The 20,793-nt window shown below is 50.7% G+C and overlaps 1 protein-coding gene across 5 annotated transcripts; it reads right to left on the bottom strand.

The window, feature by feature from the left end:
* Positions 1-5,798: 5,798 nt before the first annotated feature.
* PLEKHB1 (pleckstrin homology domain containing B1) lies at positions 5,799-19,521 on the bottom strand. Of its 5 annotated transcripts, none has more exons than XM_036119495.2 (8): positions 19,402-19,521; positions 16,855-16,930; positions 15,564-15,716; positions 14,893-14,995; positions 13,550-13,589; positions 10,903-11,007; positions 6,700-6,799; positions 5,799-6,135 (listed from the first exon to the last, which is right to left on the bottom strand). In XM_036119495.2, exons 1-8 carry the CDS (start codon positions 19,462-19,464, stop codon positions 5,999-6,001), a joined length of 777 nt encoding a protein of 258 aa, XP_035975388.1. In that variant the 5' UTR covers positions 19,465-19,521; the 3' UTR covers positions 5,799-5,998. The 5 variants fall into 5 exon arrangements, with proteins under 5 accessions (XP_035975388.1, XP_035975390.1, XP_035975392.1 ...); XM_036119497.2 differs by lacking the exon at positions 19,402-19,521 and adding an exon at positions 18,149-18,306; XM_036119499.2 differs by lacking the exon at positions 19,402-19,521 and adding an exon at positions 18,159-18,298.
* Positions 19,522-20,793: the final 1,272 nt, after the last annotated feature.

The following is a 20,793-nucleotide window of genomic DNA, read 5'->3' as shown; positions in this document are numbered from 1 at the left end:
GGGTCCTGAGAACACACTGTCCCAGCAAGGGTTCCACCCCCACTTTGCCACTGGAGCGACATCCCTCAGTGGAGCATACTTCTAAAAGTTCCAATTTTGTGCTCCGCTGCTCTATCACTTGCCAGTAGCGGCTGACAGAGGCTCCCCCCACACCCCGCGGTCTATCTTCCCAAATATCGCCTTGGATTCACTTCTCCGCAAGTCCTACCTTCCAGAAAGTGGTCGCTTTTCTGTTCATAGAATTGCTGCTATTCTTTTCTTCAATCTCCTGTTGAGTTTGTAGGTGTTCAGAATGGTTTGATAACTATCTAGCTGAGGGGCACCTGGGTGGCTCAGATGGTTAAGCCTCTGCCTTCAGCTCAGGTCATGATCTCAGGGTCCTGGGATTGAGCCCCGCATCGGGCTCCCTGCTCCACGGGGTGTCTGCTTCTCCCCCTCCTTCCTGCTCAAGCTCTCTCTCACTATCTCTGTCTCTCTCAAATAAATACATAAAATATTTAAAACAAACAAAACAAAATAAAACAAAAAAACTATCTAGCTGAATTCCTGGGACCAGACAAAATTTAGGTCTCCTACTCCTCTGCCATCTTGCTCCTTCTCCATTTTATTTTCTATACTCTATTTCATTTATCTCTGCACAGTCTGTATTATTCCCTTCCATCTACCAGCATTTCTTCTTTTTAGTTATATCTGTTTTAATTCTTTTAATATTTTTAGTGGACTTTTTTTTTTTTAAAGTAATCTCTATACCCAGTGTGGGGTTCAAACTCATGACCTCAAGATCAGGAGTTGCATGCTCTACCTACTGAGCCAGCCAGGTACTCCATTCCTTCTGCCAGCTTTGGGTTTGGCCAGAGCACATGAGTTTAGTTTGCTCTTTTTAAAATTCCTTTAGGTGTACAGTTAGGTTACTGATATGAGATCTTTCCTTTTTAATGCATGCATTTACAGCTATAAATCTCTCATGTGACACTACTATCATCTTCCTGATATACTCACCCTTTGTCTTTATGAAATGCCTCTTTAGTTCTAATAATTTTTGTCTTGAAGTCTGTTTTGTCTGATATTAAAATAGCTACTCTAGCCTTCTGATGCTTACTCTTTACATGGCGTATCTTTTCTGTAGAAGGACAGAAGCCTATCTCTGTATTTTATTTTTTATTTATTTATTATTTTTTTTTTTTAAAGATTTTATTTATTTATTTATTTGAGAGAGAGAGAGAGAGCACCAGAGGAAAGAGAGGCAGAGGGAAAGGGAGAAGCAGGCTTCCCGCTGAGCAGGGAGCCCGATGCGGGGCTCGATCCCAGGACTCCGGGATCATGACCTGAGCTGAAGGCAGACGCTTAACGACTGAGCCACCCAGGCGCCCCTCTCTGTATTTTAAAGTACATCTTTTTTTTTTTTTTTTAAGATTTATTTATTTATTTATTTGAGACAGAGAGAATGAGAGAGAGCACATGAGAGGGGAGAGGGTCAGAGGGAGAAGCAGACTCCCTGCCGAGCAGGGAGCCCGATGCGGGACTCAATCCAGGGACTCCAGGATCATGACCTGAGCCGAAGGCAGTTGCTTAACCAACTGAGCCACCCAGGCGTCCCTAAAGTACATCTTTTTTTAAAAAAGATTTTATTAAGAGAGAGAGAGTGAGTGCATGAGTGGGGGGAGGGGCAGAGGGAGAAGGAGAAGCAGACTCCCCACTGAACCCGAAACAGGACTTGATCCCAGGACCTTTGGATCATAATAAAGGCAGACGCTTAACCGACTGAGCCACGCAGGTACCCCTTAAAGTATATCTTTTGTACACAGCATATAGTTGGGTCTTGCTTGCTAATTCATTCTGACAATCTCTGTCTTTGTGGGGGTTTTTTTGTCCACTTAAATTTTTTAAATTTTTTTTAAAGATTTTATTTTTTGACAGAGAGACAGTGAGAGAGAGAACACAAGCAGGGGGAGTGGGAGAGGGAGAAGCAGGCTTCCTGCGGAGCAGGGAGCCCAGTGCGAGGCTCGATCCCAGGACCCTGGGATCATGACCTGAGCCGAAGCAGACAGACACTTAATGACTGAGCCACCCAGGCGCCGCTGTCCACTTACATTTAATGTAATTATTAATATGTTTGGATTTAGGTCTGCCATTTTGGTATTTGTTATCTATTTGCTGCATCTGTTTTTAAATTCCTCTACTGGCATTTTTACTTACCCTCTTTGCATTATATTTTCAGTGGTTGCTGTAGGATTGCAATGTGCATCTTTTTTTATAAAGTTTTTAATTTTAATTCCAGTATAGTTAACATACAGTGTTATATTAGTTTCAGGTGTAAAATATAGTGATTCAACAATTCAATACATTACTCAGTGCTCATCATGATAACTGTACTCCTTAGTCCCCATCATTTATTTCACCCACCACCCCACCTGCCTCCCCTCTGATAACCATCAGTTTGTTCTCTATAGTTAAGAGTCTGGTGTTTGGTTTGTCTCTTTTTTTTTCTTTGGTTTCTTAAATTCCACATATGAGTGAAATCCTATAGTATGTCTTTCTGTGACTGACTTATTTCATTTAGCATTATACTCTCTAGATCCATCCATGTCGTTGCAAAATGGCAATATTTCATTCTTTTTATGGCTGAGTAATATTCCATTGTGTATATATGCCACATCTTCAATATCCATTTGTCTATCAGTGGACACTTGGGCTGCTTCCATAGTTTGGCTATTGTAAATAATGCTGCAACAAACATGGGGGTACATGTATGCCTTTGAAATAGTGTTTTGTATTCTTTGGGTAAATAGCCAGTGGTGTGATTACTGGATCGTAGGGTAGTTCTATTTTTAACTTTTTGAGGAACCTCCATACTGTTTTCCATAGTGGCTGTGCTAGTTTGCATTCCCACCAGCAGTGCATGAAGGTTCCTTTTTCTCCACATCCTCACCAACACTTGTTTTTTCCAGTGTGCATCTTTGACTTACCAGCATATACTTATATTGTACTACTTCACATAAAATTCAGAAAACTTGCCACAGTATAACTCTATTTTCCCATGTTCCCTTCATTCCCCTTGTTCTATTTTTCTGATTCACTCCCAATTTTGCATATACTTATGGGTAATTAGTTCTCATTGAACATTCCATTTTGTGAATAGAATATACCATAAATCCACCTATTCTAGAATTTGAGGTTTTTTTCCACTGCTTTTATACTTTTGTACCTATTACTTTTTGGTAAACATATGTACACATTTCTGTTTGGTGTACCCGAGGAGTATAATTCATGGATTATAAAGTATGCATATACTTGTCTTTACTGATTAGTTTCCAAAGCAGTTGTGCCAATTTACACTCATGTGAGATTTCGATTTGCTCCACATCAGTACTTAATGTTGTCTATCTTTTTCACCTTTAGCTATTTAGGTGGGCATGTAGTAGTATCACATTTTAATTCAAAACTTCTTAAAAACACTGTGTTGACCAAACAAAAGAATATGTGAGCCAGATGTGGTCCATAAGCCACCTCTAGGTCAGACTGTGTTTTCTGAGAATGTCTTAATTTTTGTGTGAATAATTTAATAATTGTCTGCTGGATAGCTGGAAGATTAAAAAGTCATGCTATGATCCTATTAGTGGAGAGATTTTGAAGCAAACTGCATCTGAAGCATCCATTTGTATTTGTCTTGCCCTGTTCAGTGGGGTGAGTGTAAAGAACCAGGGTCTCATTAGGATTATGATAAATGGTAGCCCTGAGGCTGTAGGGGCACAAAGAGCCCTTAACCCAGCTGTGGGAGGTTCTCTATAATACGGCCTCATCTACCATCCCTCCTCACCATGCAATCTGCTGTGACATCAGACTGAACTTCACAGTGTTCTCAAGACCAAAGTCTTGCTCATGCCATTTCTTCCATGTGTTCTTTCTGTGTGGAAAGCTCTCCTTCCCTTCCCTGCTTGTCAAACTCCTACTCATCCTTCAAGGCTCATCCTAAATTTCTACTTCCTGTCCCAGAGCTTTCCCATTTCCTTGGCAGAGCTGGATACCTCTCCTCAGAGCTCCCACTGTCCCATATTCCTCACCTACCTTACCTCATTGAATCATTGGTGTTTATGTCTCCCTCTAAGTTGGTGTCTCTGGGGATATGGCTGGGGCAGACACCCTATGTTTTTGCCACTTCGTTCTCATCTATTTATCCTACTTCTGGCAACGATGCCCCAAACTTGAAAACAAAGTCTAAGGGACACTGTTTGAATCCCTGCATCAAACAGTCTCTGGACTTCTCAGTTATATAACCCAGTGCTTTCCCTTCTTTGGCTTAAATCCGTTTGAGCAGGGGGTTTCTGCTACTTGCAGCCTCAAAAGGCCTGATGCAAGATGGTTGTGTTTCCTTCCCTAGACACCTGCTTTCTATGAGACTAACTCATTGATTCACCTCTAGAAGGATGGGAACCTACTGGAAAAGACCTCTACACCACCAGACTCTCAGTAGACAGGGCATACCTGGATCACCCATCAGATCAGATAACAGAGACCCTGATACAGCCTCTCCCTTTGAGCCCTCAGGGATGGCCACCTTCAACCTATCACCTTATGGGTGGGAAAGGCAAGACCCAGAAAGGTTAAGTGAGTTGCCCCCAAATTGCTCAGTTACATGCTGTCACCAGTTCTACTTGCCCTCAGAATCCACACACTCTTCCCACTACACCAAAGAAGGCACTAGTAGGTGCTGAGTCACTGAGATGTCCTAGGGAAATAAGGCCCATGGGGCGGGGGTGGGGGTGGGGTGGACAAAAAAGCCAGAGCCAGGGCTAGAGCCAATCACATCTTTTATTAGTCTCTGCAGCAGGGTCACTGGAGCCCCTGCCTACAAGGGAACTTCAGCAGGCTACTCTGGCTACTGGGTAGGAACGTTAGCATTTCTGTTAGGACAGGATGGGAAAAGAAATTGGAAGGGAGCCAAATGGAGAGACGGCTGGGCCACCCGACAGGGAGGCACATGTGGGGCTTCCCAGTGGATCAGGCCCGAGAGGTGAACACTGCCATCTCCCCCAGAGTGAAGGAAGAGACAAAGCCCGAGATGGTGACAGCCACAGTTATGGCCAGAGGTCCAAGTTCCTGGGAACCAGGAATGCATTTCCTGATGGAGGCACCATCCTAGGGCTGGAGGTCTCAAACAGAGTTCATCTGTCCCCCAGCAAGGGGACCCCAGGTTCAGCTCAGTTGCTGCCCCAGGCACCCTAACATGGGGAACAGATGTTTTCTGAGCACTGAAGGAACAGGGGACCCAGGAAGGTGGTAGTGGGAAGGACGGGGCTAACTTCAGAGAGTGTTTTGGATTTGAGTATGTGTCAGTATTAACAAAACAGGCAATATATTCATTATAGGCACATTCATGAAACTTCCTTCCGAAAAGCTCCTATCTCACCTTTACCCAGCAAGCTCTTTAGCCTGGAGGGCCATCATGATCTGATCCCAGTCCTCACCCCAGCCTAAATGAACTCTTAATTCCTTGGACATGCCATGATATTCACCGCTCTGCACTCTTGCCAACAACCCTACTCCTAGCCCACCTTCTTCTGCTCTTTACCCTCATGTGTCAAAGGACGGATAACTCTGCCTTGTCAAGTGTTTGTTTACTTCTGTTTTTCCCACCAACCCTGGAGCAGCTGGAGGAAAGAACCTGACTCCTGTGTCTCCAGCACATGGGAACTTGAAGTCACATGAGCTGTGTTTTCTGTGTCCTGGTATATTTGGGGGAAACATGTCCATATATGTCTATAACAAAATCCTGGGGTGTCTGGTAGTAGATATAAGGATTTTGACTATGTTTGTGCCTGGGATGATAGCTTCTTCCAGTATAGAGAGTGGGGGAGTGGGATGGATGATCCAAGTCCAGAAGCAGCTAATGGAGAAGGAGGAGCCGAAGTAGGCAGGGCTTAGATAGCGGAGGGCCGGGTCAAGTAAGAACAGGGGTCTGTTGGTCTATGCACAGGGTCCACGCTCCGAGTCCCAGGGCTCAGAACCAGCAGGGCGACCACATGAGCGAGCCCAGTGCTGCCCCCGTGGCAGCCCCGGCAAGCATGCCCATAGCCAGCGGAGCGCCAGCGCTGTAGCAGGGATCCTCCCGCACTACCACGTGTGTCACGCCGGGGCCTGTGGAGAGAGCCGTGAGGGCTGGGGACTTGAGAGCAGAGAGATCTTCGTCCCTCTCCTCCCCTAGACTCACGCCCAACCCAGGACAAGGGGCTGAGCCCACTCTCCTACACCTCAGTTGGAGAAACTGAGGCCTTGATGCGGGAAGGACTTGCGCGCTCTCCCCGGGGCTTACAAGCTTGAATCTGCCATGGACGTTCTGGGGGCTGCGGATCTAGGGTGCAACAGCGAGGAAACTCCCGGGATCTCTAAGAACCTCCAGGCCACACCAGAGGATGGGCGTTCCCAACCGCCAGCCCTTGGGGCGGGAGGAGGTGGCCGTTCCCGCATTTAGCCACCAGGGGTCGCCACCAGCTCAGAAACGGGTATTGCAGGACAGCCAGTGAAAAGGGGCCGGCCTTGAAAGGAGAGGTCAGCTCTACAGAGCGTGGAGAGCCGCTGGTCCAAGAGTCTCCGGATGGGGAGGGCTCAGTGGAGGGTCCCGCCTGGGAAAATCCGTGGTCACTACAAGAGCGGGGCCTGGCGCCGGATAGGGGCAGAGGGCGGCCCAGGCGGGAGACTTACCTGCATAGGGCGGTCCGTAGTAGCTGCGGATATATGTGGCTTCGTGCGCGTTGGGGGGTACCACCTCATAGTAGTCCTGGTACGGGCTGTAGACACGCACCTGGGGAGCTCCACTGGGTTAGCTGCCCGGGAACTCTCTGGCCCAGGTTTGGTCTCCTACCCAACACACCCGGCTTGTCCTTCTGGGCCCACAAAACCACTTCCCCAAGTTTAGAAATGGTTCCCCAGGAACCAGCAAGCTCCTGGATAAAGGCCCTGCCTCCCCACATGGTCCATGGTCCTTGTCCTCTAAAACCTTAGCCCCTACATCCAGCTCCCAGTGATCCCATTTTCCTGCCCTGGCCTCCTAGCTAGCACTCCCCTGATCAAAAATTCTCCATGGCTCCCAACTTCCCTACACAGTCTAGTGTTTGCTAGCCGCTCCAACGGTCCCATTTGGAGAAATCCAATGGATTTCTCTATTCTCCTAGTCATGGGGTGGGGCACCTGGCCAAGCCCCAGGCCCAGAAGTAAAAGCAGGTTGGGGAGGAAGGAAAGGAAAGGAAGGGTAGGGATGGAAAGTAAAGTATTATCGAGCATCCATCATGTACCAGGTCCTGAGGGAAGTGTCCATATTGTGTTACTTCCTCTAGTCGTTACTGCAGACATTATCGTCGCCTCACCATGGAGCTGGGGACGGGGGCTCAGAGAATGGTCATTGCTCTGTCTGGGAGGGAGGCATGCAGTCTCTCCATTAGAATTTTATCAACCCCTCAAAGCCTAACTCAAAAGTCACCCACTCCAGGGGCGCCTGGGTGGCTCAGTCGGTTAAGCGTCTGCCTTCGGCTCAGGTCATGATCCCAGGGTCCTGGGATCGAGCCCTACATCGGGCTTCCTGCTCAGCAGGAGCCTGCTTCTCCCTCTCCGTCCCACTTATGCCTTCTCTCCTTATCTCTCTCTCTCTCTCAAATAAATAAATAATATCTTTAAAAAAAAAAGAAAAGTCACCCACTCCAGGAAGCCCTTCTGGTTTCAGAAAGAATCCTTTCTTCCTGAGTTCTCTATGGACTCTGCTTGTGCCTTTTGTTCCTGTCTTTCTTCCTGGCCCTTCCTGCCTGCACCCCAAATGTGAGCTACTTATAAGCAAGGACTCTGATTAATTTCTGTTACATGTTATAATGAATAGCAAGAACCAATAAATATATGCTGAATTAAATGGAAGCTCCTAATCCAAGCCTCTCATTTTATCCATGGGGGAGCAGACCTGGAGAGGGGGCAGGATCCCCTTCTCTCCTGGCCCCTTCTTCTTAGCCGCCCCCCTCCACTTTATATCTCTAACTGGGTCACACCTGAATGGTCCAACTCCCTTTAGAAGTCCAGGTGTCTTAAACTCCAATCCCAAAGTGATGTCATCACCATTCCATCTCCCAAACTTGCTCTTCTATAAATGCTTTTACTCTAAATGCCACCACCATGCACTCAAACCAAGACATCAGGTTGGCACCCCTTGACTTCACACACTTGTCTTCCACATCACATCAGCTACCAGGCAGGTCTCATGATTTTAACTTCTAAATATGCTCTTCTGTCCATCTTTTTGGCCAGTGCCAAGAGAATAAGCCATTGGTTTTGGCAACTTGGAAGTTGTGGGTGACCTTGAAAAAACATTTTTCAGAGGAGTGGTTGAGGTAAAAATCCAGACTATGAAGAATTGAAGAATGATTGAGAGGTGAAGGATGGAATCAACATGTCATGACATCTCTTTCAAGAAGTTTGGCTGTAGGGGCGCCTGGGTGGCTCAGTCGGTTAAGCATCTGACTTCGGCTCAGGTCATGATCTTGGGGTCCTGGGATTGAGCCCCACATCAGGGTCCCCACTCAGCAGGGAGTCTGCTCGTCTCTCTCCCTCTGCCCACCCCCCACTCGTGCTCTCCCTCTCTCAAATGAATAAAATTAAAAAAAAAAAGAAGTTTGGCTATAAAGGGGAGTTCTCCAAGCACACCTGTGATTTCAAATCTCCATGCCATTTCTCTTTGATGGGGTTGCCTTTCTCCCCATTTTTCATCAAACTACCTAATTTATCTTTCAGACTGAACCCAAGTATCACCCTCCCTGAACCTCAGGTTCTGATGGGGTCCCATCTGGGGCCCTTAGACTCCCCTTACCACAGCACCAATCACTCTACAGTGTCATTGTTCATATCCCTGTGAGTGTGTATCTCTCCCATCAGACTTGGAGACCCCCACCCCATGAAGTGGGGTCTATTCAGGCCTCATTGGAACATGATAGGTGCCTAATGGACTGAATTTATCTCAAGTGAGTCAAATACCAGTGAGTGACCCAGCTCTAAGTCCAACCTCAAGTTAGGGACAATGACCAGTCCCAGGGTAATGCAGGAGGCTCAGACAAGCAATGCTCAGTCTCAAGTGACTTCCCTCACTGTGCTCTCCCCTAAAGGTGATCCAATCAGGCTTTCTGGTGAGGGTGGCCAGGAACTGAGCTCCATGCCTAGAAGGGCCTAGAGAGAGCCAAGCACTCAGATCCCCACTTTTATTTGTAGAGAACTTGAGGTCTAGAGCCTGCACCTGCCCAGCTGCTGCACAGTGAGCCAGTGGCCCTGTCGGGCCTGAGAGAGAGTGGAAAACACCACCTCATACCCCTTGCGGCACCTGTTGCTACCCTCCGGTCTGGGAGGCCCAGAGGTAAACTCATGTGGGTCACCTGGCAACAGGGCAGGGGATCCTCCAGAGACCTCATGGATAGAACCTAAGGGCTTGATTCCTGATCCTCTCCCTCTCTGTAAGCCCAGCCCCTTTGCAAGCACAGGGTCACCCAGTCAGGAGGTCACATACAAATAGATCCCCTCCCTCAGAAAAGCTGTTGTTACTTGGCTTACAGCTTTTTAAATCCCATTTTTAGGCATCTCCACTTTAAACAAACTTATATCCTCATTTGGGCAAGGGGGAGGTCTCAGAATGCTGGGATAGAAGTCCTAGTCCTGCCACTGAGGAATCAAATGACCTGGTCAAGTTATATCACCTCTCAGAACCTCAGTTTTCACATCTGCAAATGGGAACAGTCTTTCCTACAAATGCCCATTCTAAGGCACAATGAGAATCCAGCTGAGCCACGTCTATGCAACTGGACCTAGGTGGGCCTGGCACTTCTGGGTTCAGTGGTTCTGCACATCAGAATTACCTGAATAAGTTTTTTTTTAACCACAGATTTCCAAGGCCACACTCCAGACCTACAGAATTAGAGCATCCAGAGAGAGGCAGGCTCTGAATGTTTGGATTTTTTTTTTTTTAAGTCCTGACGTGATTCAAAGGCAGAACCCATTGAACACCACGGTGCCAGAAAAGGAGTTCTGAGTTGGCTATAAGAGGACAGGCACTCTAAGACAAGCCTCCCCTGCACCCACCCCATGCCCTGCTGATCCCTGGGGACAGAGAGAGGATTCATCCCCCGATTCCTGCTTTCCAGAGATTCTGGGGTGGGGAAGGGAGCCAGATATGGGCTAAATTATGATACATGGTAGTGATGCCATTAACAGAGAGTTTTCACTCCTCCTTCCTCCCTTTAGTCATTCACTCATTCGCTCATTTGGTGAACAAATACTGCCTGAGACCCACTTGTGCCCTAGCTCCATGCACCAGGAATAAGGGATCAAAACAGACTGTCCTTATCACTGAGCATTCATTGAGCACCTGCTATATACCCAGCACGGTGCCAGGCACCTTAGGGGCAGAGCTGATCAGACCTGGTCGTTACCTTGAAGGAAGTCCCAGGTCTCCTGGGAGAATAGAGACCAGGCCTAGTAAGACAGCTGTGAGTGGACGTCTGGGAAGTCCTCCCTGAGGAGGGGGCAGCCTTTGAAGTGGCTCTTAGGGGCTAAGCATCAGTTTGTCAGGTGAATAAGGAAACTAAGAGTTTTCGCAACAGAGAGAATGGCACGTGCAAAGCCTGGGAAGAGGGAAGAGGTCTGGTGCAGCTGAGAACAGAGCAAACAGCAGAGCACTGGGAGCACAGGGGAGGAGGGGGATGCGGTAGACGAGACTGGCCCAGGCCAGATCCTGAGGGCCTTGAAAATGGGGCTGTGGGTGGTGTCCTGTGGGTGACAGGGAGCCATGGAATGTTTGTGAGCAGGGAAGGGATGTGACTGGGCCCTTTTGGAGGCACAGCCTCGAGGCCAGAACGGAGGCAGGGAGGGCTGAGCCCCACTTACCCAGATCCGCCTTTCAACCTTACAGGGGCTCCACGAGCGGGTCACACACCTGACCTTGGGGCAAATTCGGCGGCTCCTGGGAGGGACGGTGGCTCCAGTTGGGGCCTGCTCAAGCCACAGAAACCCAAGAAGGGGGAGGGAGGGAGGGAGGTGTCAGAGGCCCTCTACATCTGGAGAAACTCAGAGCTTTTGACAGGCCCTACCAGAGCCCTCTGCCAGCTGGGCATGAGAAAGTTGTCCTCCTCCTCCTCAGCCCATGGTAACGGAGGGAGGCTCAGAGGGGTAGTGACTTTGCCAAAGTCACACAGAGAAGGATCAGTAGTGTCTCTCCAGAATTAGCCCACCTTCGCCTCTTTTAGGCTGCTGAGGCTCCCAGTCTCCAGGGAGACAGAACAGTTCTGATCTGCCCTCCCACCCACCTGCCCCCGGCTGTGTCCCTGGCCCCGTGTTCCCTGGAACAGCCTCCATCCAGAAGGGGGTATAAATCTGCAGGACGTGGAGGGACAAAGTGCAGGTCCCTCCTACACAGGCACAGGACGGAGAGAAGCCACACACAGGCATGAACACTCAGAGCCAGGCAGACCCTGGTACAGAGACAGAAGCACAAACACATTCCACTCGAGCAAGCCTGAGGCCAGAGGGGTGGTGTGAAGGGGGGTAGTGGGAGGTGCAGAGAGCACCAGAGCAGGGAGCTGTGGTAAGCAGGGTAGCGGGAAGGTGCGCAGGCAGAGAAGGGGCACGGTAGCTTCATAGAGTCACAGAGCACAGAACGGTCAGCCCTCACCTCCTTCCGCCTCTTTTGGGTGGGACTGATTTGCCCTGCGGGGGGACGATTTGGAGCTCAGAGTCAAGTTAGCCAAGGCTGCTGACTGCTGCCCCAGCCTCCTCACTCCCAGAGTCTAATCCAACCTCCACCCGGAAGCCTGAGTCTGCTCCCCAAAGTCTGGCCACAGTCCTCCCTGCTTAATGCCCTTTATTGCTCCTCAGAGGTCGTCTCTCCCATTTCTTTCCCTCCATGTATTATCATCCCGCCAGGCCAGACTCCGGGCCCTTACACACACACACACACACACACACACGCACATCTCACTTCTCCACCTTCTGCTCATGCAGTTCTTTCTGCAGATAATGCCCTTCCCTCCCAATCTCACTGGCCTTGGTTCCAGTACAGGTTCTTCCACTGACTTAAGACTATGAGGATTTGGATAAGTCACTTCCTCTCTGAACGTCAGCTTCCCTATCTGTAAAATGGGACTAAAAGTACCAACCCTACCAAGGCTATGGGAAGATTAAATGATATAAGCAATGGCAGGTACGAGCATGATGCCCAACCCTCAGCAGGTGCATGCCCAAGAAGGGTTCTAAATGCAAATGTGGTCTTCTGCTGCTTCCCAGCAGACTTTCTCTCTAGATGAGATTGGGCTCCACCGTGCCACAGACAGAAGGAGCAAGCACAGCATGTGGAGTCAGGCAGAGGAGCGAAGCTGGGCCACCCTTGAGCTGCAGGCTTTGGGCAGCTCCTCAAACCCACACTTTCATCAATCACTAAGCTCCATTGACTCTACCTCCTAAATATGTCTTATCCTTATCAGCTCAGTCCAGTCCTCCAGCCAGTCACCAGGACTCTGTCCCAGCCTTCTAACTGGTCTCCTGGCATCTACTCTTAACTCCCTGTTGTCTATTCCCGACCTACCAGCCAGACTATCTTTTTAAAAAAATACAAATCTGATCTGATCTGTTCATCTCCTCCCGCTGCTTCAAAGCTTTCAATGACCTCCTGGTATTCTTAGCAGAAACCAATGTCAGTAACACAGCCCAAAATGCCTGGCCCTACCAACCCTCCTTCTCCCCTGTTCTCCCTCCCTAAGCTCTAGCTGCCCCAGCCTTCATTCTGTTCTCGAACTTGCTAAAGTCATAACCTTTCTCAGGGCCTTTGCTCATGCAGTTCCTCTGCCTGGAAAGCTGTTCCCTTCACCCCACCCTACCCCTTTCACCCAGTCGATTTCTGTTTATCCTTCAGGTCTCATCTTTAGCCTTGTCTGAACTCCCACCGGGATCAGGCCACCAAGGTGGTCACACATTGAATGCACCCAGCACGTCTCTGTCAGAGCAGTTACCACGACCGCAACAGAATCATGAACTGTGATTAGTTGCTTCACACCCGGCTGCCCGCTAGGCTGAGTCCAGGAGGGCAGGGCCTACATCTCGTGACTTAGTTCACCTCTGATCCCTGCCCTTTGGCACGGTGCCCGGCACATAGTAGGAACTCGGTAAATATTTGTTGTGTGGATGAATACAGCTCAATCTTATCATCTGCAGAGAAGGACAATCATCCCCTCCTCAAAGGACTGCTGCGAGGAGCCGCCAGAACTACCCGCGACACGCCGGGCATACAATAGGTGCTCGATAAAAGGCAGCTCCTTCCCCCCAGCTCACATGCCACCTCCTTCCTCCTCTCTTTCCTCCAAGCACCAATTGTCTGTCTTCTGTCCTTTTCCACTCAGGACTCAGCGCACTGGAGTCCACACAAACCTATTCGCTCACATCTAGGGGAATTAAGAACTCCTGCAGGCGGAGACCGAGTCTGAGTCACCCATGATTCCATGGCAGGAAGGGGTGGGGAGGAGAGGAGCGAACGGGGGCTCACCGGGGTGGAGCTCGCCTCCAGCAGTGCCGTCTTCCATGCTCTGCAAAGTGAACCCACCAACCATGAGGAGAGAGCGGGGAGATTAGGCCCCTACATGTAGGCCCCTACTTTCCTCCTCAACCCAGTCTCTTGTAAAGGGGGGAGATCCCCTTGACTCCCTTGGGTAGACAAAGGTGGCCCCCCTCCCACCCCAGTCACACGGACAGAGCCCTCACTTGAGCTAGAGCCTCTTAATTCACTCTTAGCCCACAGTCTTCCCCTCTTCCAGTTTCCCTGTCTAGACGATAGACAGCTGGGCTTGGGTGGTCTCCTCGGGGCCTTCAGATTCTGGCATGCCTGGGCTGGTTCTCTCGCTGCAGCTCACCTCCACACCCCAAACCTACCAACACAGTCCCCCAACACTCTGACCCAGAGCCCGTGAAGGCCCAGTGGACACCGGACAATCGGGCCTTTGTTGGTTGCCATGGCACCTGGCTGGGGTGGACAAGGCGGCTCTGTGCTTTGTCTGCCCAGAGCTCAGCTTCCCCCACTCCCACACACCCCGTCTCTTTCACTCTCCTACAATGCAAAGGCCGACTGAACCTCGGCCAGAGGGTAGGAAGGGAAAGAATGTGAGGAAGCAGGCACACTCAGTCTCGCAGTGTGGATCTGCATCTGACATTGGGTGTCCCCGCAACAATAGTGGGCTGCCATTGTTAGGCGGGTCAGGGTCTGTGCCTCAGATTGAAGGCCACCTGCCAAGGCATCTTCTCAGAACATAGTGGGAAGGGGCGCCTGGGTGGCTCAGTTGGTTAAGCGACTGCCTTCGGCTCAGGTCATGATCCCGGAGTCCCGGGATCGAGTCCCGCATCAGGCTCCCTGCTCAGCAGGGAGTCTGCTTCTCCCTCTGACCTCCTCCCTCTCATGCTCTCTGTCTCTCATTCTCTCTCTCTCAAATAAATAAATAAAATCTTTAAAAAAAAAAAAAAAAAGAACATAGTGGGAAGGAGGGTCCTTTATGGATGTCACAGAGCTGTCTCTTCCTTTGTATCACCCCCAAGTGAGGGTTCATCTCCGAGCCGGCTAAATACATGACTCTGTAGGATCAGGGACCACACACCTGAGGCCGGTGTGCACACTCCTCTCCCAACAGTCCCGAGTTCCATCACATGCTGTGTGAGGACTTTCTTGGGTACCCTACCAGTCACCATCAGCCATTCAAATCCACTCCGCCCAGCCTCCACCATGATGACTAATCTTTGTCCACTCCGCCCCCACCCTTTGGGAATCAGAAGGCCCAGCGAAGAGGAAGCATCTGGTTACATTCCCCAAGATTCCACCCTATCCTCTCCTGGAGGACTCACATGGCATCATCCTTGGTCTCTGCACACAAGTGCAGGCGGGAGCCCTCCCGTAGGTTCACGGTCAGCAGGCCATCTCGGCTCCGGCCCTCTGGGGGCTGCACGTCTAAAGGCAAACACACATATATGGGGTTTCCACGAAGCACAGGCCCAGGTCCCCCAGTAAACCAGAAACAAGAATAGGAACCGACCTCCGGGTCCTGTTTCTTGGCCATTGCCAACCTCCTCTGATCCCACACAATTTCTTTGGGGATTCTGCTTTACTCTTTAGAGCCTTCCAACCTTTCCACATTGCCCATTGCCCTAGTTAGAGACATCTATCAATTACCCTGTTATAACTGCGGCCTGAGTCTTGGCTGAGATTTGCTGTGTGACTCTGGGCCAGTTACTGAACTTCTCTGATCCTCCTTATTTCTTTTCATCTTTATCCCGTTCCTGGCACCTGGAGGGCAGGAACTGTCCGACTCACCTCTGTGATCCCAGCATAGGACCCGGGCCCAGCACAGGGTAGGAACTCAATAAGGAACTCATTTCTTAATTCACACCCACATGAGCTGGAGTTGATAGAGGCCCAGAAGCAATGGCTGTGGAAGCCCTCTGAAGCTGCAAAGAGCCTGATGCAGTGGGAGGGCCATGGCCATAGTCACAACACCAGAGGGAAAATGGCTTCTCACCGTGGCACTCTTGGCCAATCTTTATGTCGCGGATGTTGAACTGGATGAGCACACGATCCTCCTCGTCCTGCGCCGTCTCGTCATGGTAGTAGCCCAGGGTCCCATCCAGCCACAGGGCGAACCAGTTCCGCTTCCAGCGGCGAAGGATGGAGCCTGTGCAATATTCCACCTTTGCTATGCAGGCTGCAGCAGAGCCTGCTGGGGGGCGGGGGGGTGCAGGAGCCCTAGACAGGCTCCCAGAATCCCCTTATCCCCAACCCCCAGTGTTGTGACCACCCCTTTCTTATCTATCTACCTCCTGAAATAATGGCAGGGCCTCTTTCTGTCTTGCTCATCCAGTGCCTCCCATTGGGTCTAACACATAACAGAGACCCCATAAGTGTGCTGAATGGTAAATGAATAACCAGATTCCTTCCTTGGGGGCTTCCAAGGCCAAGCCCCAGGTTTCTTCAAGGACAAAGACCTCTCCCTACACTGAACCTCCATCTTACCTCTTATCTCTGACTTGCGTGACAGTCTTTTGTGTAGCTACCAGACTGGGGGGCCCACAGCTCCCTATACTGGACCTGGCACCCAGCAGGACCTGGGCTCGGTGGTTGCTGAACCGAATGAACTGAGTGTGGTCATGGGTCGTTGGGGAGCTCCTAACCCAAGATAGCTCTTGTTCAGATCACGATTCTGGCCAGAGGTGGGTCTGAAAGCCTGAGCCCTACCTTCAGACATTTTACAATTGAAAATCTTAACACAAAGGGCAAAGACATAAGGCAGCTTCTTAGGGCTTTACAGATTCCAAAGCACAGAGGTGTTTTCATTTTATTCTAAGCCTTGTTCTGTGGCCAGCGCTGGGCTAGGGTGCTGTGGATTTGCAGAGCATCAAACCTGGCCCCTGCTCTTGAGCAGCTCACAGTCTGGGGTCAGTATGGGGTGTGGTGAGACCCATAGGTAAAGGCGGTTCTGTTGTAGGGGGTCAGTGCTATCATGGAGGTATGTATGAAGCGTTGGGAACAGCGTGGGGGGCTCCAACCCAGCTTGGTGCTACAGCAGAGGCTGGAGCGGGGGTTAGGGGAGAAGTCAGAGAAGGCTCCTCACAGAACGGGACCTTTACCAGGCAGTCAGGAACAGGGAGGACATTCCCAGCAGCAGGAAGAATATGGACAAAGGAGGAGAGGGGGAAAGAGGGTCTTGTTTCTTGGGAGAGTGGCTCACTGGGGCACATCCGACAAGCCACTTCCCTCCCCCCTGTCCCTGGACAAGGTACAGACAGACAAGGATTTGGCCCAGGGTCACTCACTCTGTCTCCACAGCCAGCCGCCCTTCACCAGGGCCATTTCTTCAAAAGGACTTTCCAGGGTGGGGTCAGGCGGAACCTGTGAGAGAAGCCACAGGACACACAGGCCTCATCAGCAGCTCCCAGAGAGAAGCCCCAGCCCTGTCCTCGCTGGTCCTCCCTGGGGGAGCCACCGAGGAAACGTTTACAGGAGTGTTCGCAAACAAACAAGGGCAAGCCTGCTTGTCTCCTTCTCCTTCCCTGCTCCAGCAGGATAATGGGAGCACTGTTCTTGTGGGGTTAACAGGGCAGCCACCCATTGTGCGAGGGTGGGAGTGGGGGTCGGGAGCCTGGATTCCAACCTCAGCTCCATAACCTTGACCTTGTCCCTTCTGCCTGGCTTCCATTTCTAGATCCGTGAAAGTGTGTCTATGAGGCCGGTAGAGGCTGGGGTGAGGAACACTTATAGTGTTGGAAACCCTGGAATTTCGAAATGCTGGCAGCACAGAATATTAAAATCATGGCAGTGAATGAGGGACTTTCATGATAAGAAAAGCCTCCCTCCCATTTGCACCTCTCCTGAAGCATTTACAAAGTATGTAAAATGATAGTTCAAAAGCAGCTCTGATTGCCTGAGCATTGTGCCAGGCACGCTTCTCGGTGTTGGCGTCTACTATCTTGGTGAAGCCTCACAAAAATCCTATTACCAGAAAACAGGCATGGTGAGAAGGTTAATCACTCATGCAGATCCCCCTGATTAGTAAGCAGGGGAGGCAGCCTTCACACCCAGCAGTCTCAGTTTCTAACCATTACAGCAGTAGGAGCTTTAAAAACTCTCGATCCCCAGGTCATACGCCATACCAATGAGATCAGGTCTGGGGCTGGGAGGCGAGGACTGGTAGTCTCTAAAGATCCCAGGTGATTCTAATGTGCAGCAAAATTCGGAAATCGCTGCACATCCTACGCTACTTACCTTGTCCCCACTGTAACTCCATTAGATGGGTAGAATCTTTCCTCCTATTTTACAGATGGACAAACTGAGGGACAGCAAATGACTTGTCCATGTATGTGAAGGAGCTTGGACTGGAATCCAGGTTCCCTCTGTTCCTGAGGGCGACTTACTTGCGAGCAGGTGCCTCTGCCCCTCCCCCACCCGCTCACACCTGTTGCTGCGAAGCAATGGCTGGCACACCTGAGTGGAAGGCCCGACTTTGTCCCTGCTTCTCCTGCGGCTCCCTCCCTTCTCCAAGCCCTAACACTGGCCAGACTAGAGGGTCAGTTGCAAACTCCCTCTCCAGCCTCCCCTGCATGCACCCACCTGTCCACACCTCTTGCGGAGGCTGCTGCCGAAACGGCCGCTACTTGCTGCTGCGGCGGCTCCCCAAGCTGCTGCGCCTGCGCTTTGTGTGCCCCAGAACGCCTGGGGCATTTCAATCCCCAGGCTGCGCCCTGGGCCAGGCTACCCCTGGGCCCCGCCCTTTGGCCCCGCCCCACCTCCAGGGAGGGGATGGGTGGGGAGAGATGCGCGCCCACGAGGCTGCTGGGACTTGTAGTCTGCAGCCCTAGAGCTGGGCTCTACAAGGCCTCTCCTGGGTGCTAACCCTGAGCGGACCGGGAGCACAGGTGAGAAGCTGCACCTGTAGTTTTATTTTGCCAAGACATTTGTGCACTCATTTATTATGAAATTCATTTCCTAAGAATCATTAACTCACTCTCTAAAAGAAGTAAGGTTGCAAGGAGGAGCCAGGCTCCTAGTTTTGTCATGTTTTTTCAATACTCAGTTTGTGCCTGGCACTGTACTGGGTGCTAGTGGAGGGCACAAAGGAGCATCCGACAAGGCCTTTCCTCCTTCCTTCCCCAGCTTCCAGTCTGGTGGGGGAGACTAAATGTAAACACAATTAGAGCGCAGCATATGATTTAACGATGGGAGAGAAGAGTCTCACTTTGCCTAAGAGGTTCAGGAAGGCCGCCGGAGGAAGCTAAAAAGGGTTCTTGTGGGTTGAGTAGGAGTTTCCCAGGGGAGAGCTAAGAGAATCATATGAGCACTGATTAGGAAGTTCAAAAGTGTGCCCAGGATTTCAGTGTGTTTGGAAAATAGAGTGCGGGGGGTGGGGGTGGGGGAGGGAGGGCATGGGGAGTGGCAGGGGATGAAGCTGCAGGGTTTGCAAGGACGTAACATGAAGCCTTGGATGACAGGCTCAAGACTTGCTTGGCTCTTATGACATAGTGGCTGGAGCCTGGGGAGTAGGGGTTTCAAGAGTTAGGTGGTCTGATTTGTGGGGTGAAAAGATCTCTTTAGGGCATAGTCCAAAATGATTGAAGGAGGCCTGACTGGAAAAAGAACACCGTTTCTGTATCTACCACCTGGGTCTGCCCCTCCAGGATCACTTCCTTGAATAGCTCAAACCCATCTGCCCCCCCCCCCCTCCTGCAGCTAAGGGCAGCCCAGGATGTCATTCAGAGAACAGGGACTGTCGGGGGCCTGAAGGGCTCTTGGACACAAACCCTATTTGAGAGGAGCACCCACCCTGCCTTGGGCCCTTCTTCCTGTCCCAGAGACCTGTTCCTTACCGGGGCTGCAGGACTCATGGTTCCTGGCCGGCCAGGGTAGCATTTCCCAGAAGGCTCCTGCATTTCCCTGAGCGCCTTAAGAGATAAGGGGATCAGGAAGATGCTACCAAGTGGGAGCCGGAAGGGGGAGGCAAAGAGGAGGCAAACAGTTTCCAGAGAAAATCGTCCTCTCTCTCCCGGCACTCCCCAACCTTCCGGACTTATCTCGACCACCGACCCCGTCATTCAGTTCAGTGGATGACAAATCATCCGTGACTCAGCCGTGGTCTTGGCCTCGTATCTTTTAAGATTCCCGGAGCGGAGGGGCAGGGCTAGTCCTCCTCCCTCGGTTGCAGCGGGGCTAAATCTGCCTTCTCCCGCTTGGCTGACAGTCCATCACCCTAGTCCTGGCAGCACAGCCTGGCTCTTTAAGCTTCCCTCTAGCTTCGGAGTTTCTGTAATCCTGACCCTGAGTCACCCTGGCGCTTCGCCTCTTCGTGCAGTGCGTGCCTTGCTGGGGGATTCGCCATGGCCAATCCTGTTAGCCGCTGAGCTCACAGTCTCTCTGCAGCCCCAGGAACCAGCTCTCCCAAACCACGCTGTTTCTGACCCTGTGCCTTTCTGTCCCTGGAATGTCCCACCCTTGCCTTCTGGCTGAAATTTGAGCCTCACAGTGCAAGGGAGGAAGGGAGGGAAGACAGAAAGACGGAAAGGAGGGGAAGGAAGAGAAGGAAGGAGAGGAAGAAAGGAAGGAAAGAAGGAAGGAAGGAAGAAGGGAGGGAAGGGAGGTAGAAGGGAGGCAAAGAGGGGAAGGAGAAGGAGGAAGTGTGGAAGGATAGAAGGATGGAAGGATGGAAGGAAGGAAGGGAGCTGGCCTCAGGAAATCTGGACCTGGATCCTGCCCCTCTCCCCAGCTCTCCCTGCTCCCCTCTGAAGGACTTTTGGTGTCCATAGAGGAATGGGGGAACAGTGCAGACAGGTTCTAGATGACATTCTCTGGATTTAGTAACTAGATGAAAAAGGGAAGATTCTCCAGCAGCAGTGTGGAATTCAGAGGGAGGACTCCCCCACCAAACTCCCAAAGAGGGGGTGCTATGTCAAGAAAAAAGGGAATGGTACATGGTAAACTAAAACCACAGATCCCATTACAGAATCTAAATGCAGCCCCATCTGGCTTGTGTCTCTAAAATATGGGTCCATGACCCTCTTTGAGAAGCTGATAAGAGGTATAGACTCTGCCCAGGGAAAAAATGCACACACATATCACATTTTGCATATAATTCCTGGGAGTTCGTAGACCTTGAAGCCATGACGATTACTGCTGAGATTATTTTTTAATTTCCAGAGCTGTGTAGACCATTGGAAAGAGTGTAGGTTGACAGGTGAGAGACTCTGAAAGCGTAGCAGGAATCC

This window comes from Halichoerus grypus, chromosome 11 (assembly GCF_964656455.1).
Source record: "Halichoerus grypus chromosome 11, mHalGry1.hap1.1, whole genome shotgun sequence".
Taxonomy (NCBI): Eukaryota; Metazoa; Chordata; class Mammalia; order Carnivora; family Phocidae; genus Halichoerus; species Halichoerus grypus.
Note: the sequence above shows the minus strand (reverse complement) of the source record. Positions and strands in the feature narration are given on the sequence as shown.

What these genes read in the sequence shown, in the direction of transcription:
- PLEKHB1 (XM_036119497.2), bottom strand. Translation starts at nt 18,259, where the DNA reads ATGCCCCAGGCGTTCTGGGGCACACAAAGCGCAGGCGCAGCAGCTTGG. An exon ending in TCCGCAAGAGGTGTGGACAG is followed by an intron (nt 16,931 to 18,148) that starts GTGGGTGCATGC and finishes CTTCTCTCACAG; the next exon opens with GTTCCGCCTGACCCCACCCT. An exon ending in CTACGGACCGCCCTATGCAG is followed by an intron (nt 6,136 to 6,699) that starts GTAAGTCTCCCG and finishes CTCTCTCCACAG; the next exon opens with GCCCCGGCGTGACACACGTG.